The sequence below is a fragment of the Bidens hawaiensis genome, unplaced genomic scaffold (genome assembly GCF_021521415.1).
Source record: "Bidens hawaiensis isolate Kalapana, Puna unplaced genomic scaffold, B.hawaiensis_p1.1 tig00012283_1, whole genome shotgun sequence".
Taxonomy (NCBI): domain Eukaryota; kingdom Viridiplantae; phylum Streptophyta; class Magnoliopsida; order Asterales; family Asteraceae; genus Bidens; species Bidens hawaiensis.
The window spans coordinates 571918-574606 of record NW_027491999.1 but is presented as its reverse complement, the minus strand read 5'-3'; the positions used below and the strand labels follow the sequence as shown (position 1 = coordinate 574606).

General features: G+C 31.4%; 1 protein-coding gene across 1 annotated transcript; it reads right to left on the bottom strand.

The window, feature by feature from the left end:
- Positions 1-312: 312 nt before the first annotated feature.
- LOC143540606 (basic helix-loop-helix protein 80-like) lies at positions 313-2219 on the bottom strand. The gene is made up of 8 exons (XM_077033621.1): positions 1798-2219; positions 1516-1689; positions 1342-1407; positions 1136-1204; positions 940-1026; positions 675-857; positions 453-562; positions 313-328 (listed from the first exon to the last, which is right to left on the bottom strand). Exons 1-7 carry the CDS (start codon positions 2062-2064, stop codon positions 473-475), a joined length of 936 nt encoding a protein of 311 aa, XP_076889736.1. The 5' UTR covers positions 2065-2219; the 3' UTR covers positions 313-328; positions 453-472.
- Between the last annotated feature and the right edge of the window lie 470 nt (positions 2220-2689).

Here is a 2689-nt window from a genome sequence, read left to right as displayed (position 1 = left end):
CGAAATACAATGAACCAAACCAACACATAAATAAAGGTGACACCAACAGTAAACAACTGTAGCCTTAATTAGTTGATGGTCCAAAATATAAAATCAAAAATAATATGGATTTACTATCTTCTACCAACATGCATTTAAAATACAAATTCCATTTTTAACTGTAAATATGTGCTCAATGATCATAAATCGTCAGGCCCTTCTTGATCTTCGGCTCCTCGTCAACGTGGTCGATCCGGAATCTTCGTGTACATATATATATCAAGATTCTAGATAATGATCACACAATGTCACATGTTTTTCTCATATTCACATAAATTCAACTAATTTGCTTTGCCCGTGATGTTGGTTTAAATCCATACATGAATTACTTATAATTCCATACCCTAAAACAAGAAAAAGTTAAAGTTAAGATATATACTACATATACCTGGATTAAATAGATAATATATAACGATATATGCATTTACCATGATTAGTGAAAAGAAGTCAAGTTATTGAGTGCAAAACGATTGTCTAGTTTTATTCTTTGTTCATCCACATCCCATAATTCATGTCCATTTCCCTGAAAATTAAATTATTTGTTTAAATAAATAAATATATATCATACATAATAATAATAATAATAACAATTTTATTTTCAATATTTTTTTAATACTTGATGTTTGAAAAGATACCTGTGACAACATATTTGGCATCTGCAGTTGTTGAAACAACAGTGAATTAGTAGCTGTTGATCCATTAATCAGCTGCGGCAAGTAGTTGTAGTTATCGGTAGCCGGAGCAAAGGCGGCGTCTCCGCTGTTGTGATTGCATTGTTGTATACTTGGCATGATTGGCAGTACCATGTTACTCATATTCTGGACACATTTTAGAGCATGCACTATTAGTGATAATAAAATAAAGTGATCCTACAAAAACCTCAATTTATTTATTAATTACCTCATCAGGTTTAAGCATGAATGTATCCAAATCAACTCCAAAATCATATAGCATGGGATTTACAGAGGCAAGTTTCATGGAAAGAAACTGAAATTTTGTTTAATCATTAGCAAATTAAGTTTATATTCTGAAAACTAAAATAATTAAACAGAATTTATACATATATATATATATATATTGTTATATGTATATATACCTCGACTTGATTTTGTAAGGATTGGACATAATTAATAATTTCATCCAACATGGGGGCCTTTCCAGTTACCTACGTATCAATCAATCCCACATGAAATTGTCAGTTCTAATATTATTATCACTCTAGTTTATTAAATGATTATTAAAATTCATCTATTATAAATAATTAATTAAATAAACAACAAAGACAGAAGCAAGCCAGTTCACCTTGTCACATCCTGGAACAATGGCTTGCAACAGCTTCATCCTTTCACTTATTTTCTCTCTCCTCACCTGAAGAATAAAAAATAAATCTTTTCAGTTAAATAATAACCAGTTTCATGTAATTATTCCAGAAAAAAAAAGAAGGGCATAATTGGAAATTGAGGTGTGAAAATATACCCTTTCAGCAAGGCTATGACTATCAGTAGCTTGGCCTCTTCTTGCTCTAACATGAATGTACCCAACTTCAGTTTCCTCTTGATCTGAAGAACATTTCTTTGTATTCTTTTTCTTTTTTTCCTCTTGATAATCATTTGTTTTCTTGTGCTTCTTTATCATTTTGTTGCTTGTGTCCTTGATCATAATTAATATCATATAAAGTATTTGTTGTAAGTAAATCATTACAGCATTAGGAGAATATATATTAAGCACACAATGAATATATATAATTAAGTGAACTACTTTAGATTGATCTTGATGAGAAACCATTTGTCTGTCCTTTCTCTTTTTTGCCAAGAACTCATTTCCACTTTCAACTTTCAGATCATCAAGAACCATTGACATTGAAGATTCTGGGCTCTGTAACTTATGTGCTACAGAAGCTTGATGATCATGAGGTTGGTTGAACTGAGGGAAACAGGCAGCAGTGGTGGTGTTAGGGTTTGGAAAGAAAATAGTTTGATGATCAAGAATATAAGATTGGTGCTGTTGGTGTGAAAAAGCTGCCATTGTTTAAACTTGACTAATTTAGAGTTTGTGATTTGGAACTGAAAGACTGGGAATTTGATGATTACAAAAAGTGGAAGAATTGGAAAAGAAAATGTGGGTCTATGATGAACTTGGAGGTCACCTATATATAAACATGTGGAGAGAGAAATTAAGGAAATATTAAATAGAGAACCAGAGAAGTGTCAAAAGTTCCCAACTATAAAGTGCATATCAATGAGCTAGTGATAGAGTAGAAACTAGAAAGTAAGAGATTCAATTTTTGTCTATAGCATTTAGTTTCAGAGGTATCGGGATGATAATGGAATACTAGGCGATTAGGTGGTTTTCACTAGTTGGATTCTTGAACTGAACAAGTTTTATCTTACCGCACTGTCGTGCCTTCGGGAGAGTGTTCACGGGCATTGGCCACAGGTGAGGGTTTTTTTCCAAATCGAAAGACGAGTGTATCACGATTCAATGAATTTAACCAGTAGCTCATTTTGAGAATTTGTTGGCCATTCAAAAAACTATAAACTGCATACACTAGAAAGTTATTACAATTAACTTAATAAATATTTAGAGATATTAAATTAAATATTTGTTTATTAACTTAAAACTTTTATATTCTTTGAATACTTAATTTTTT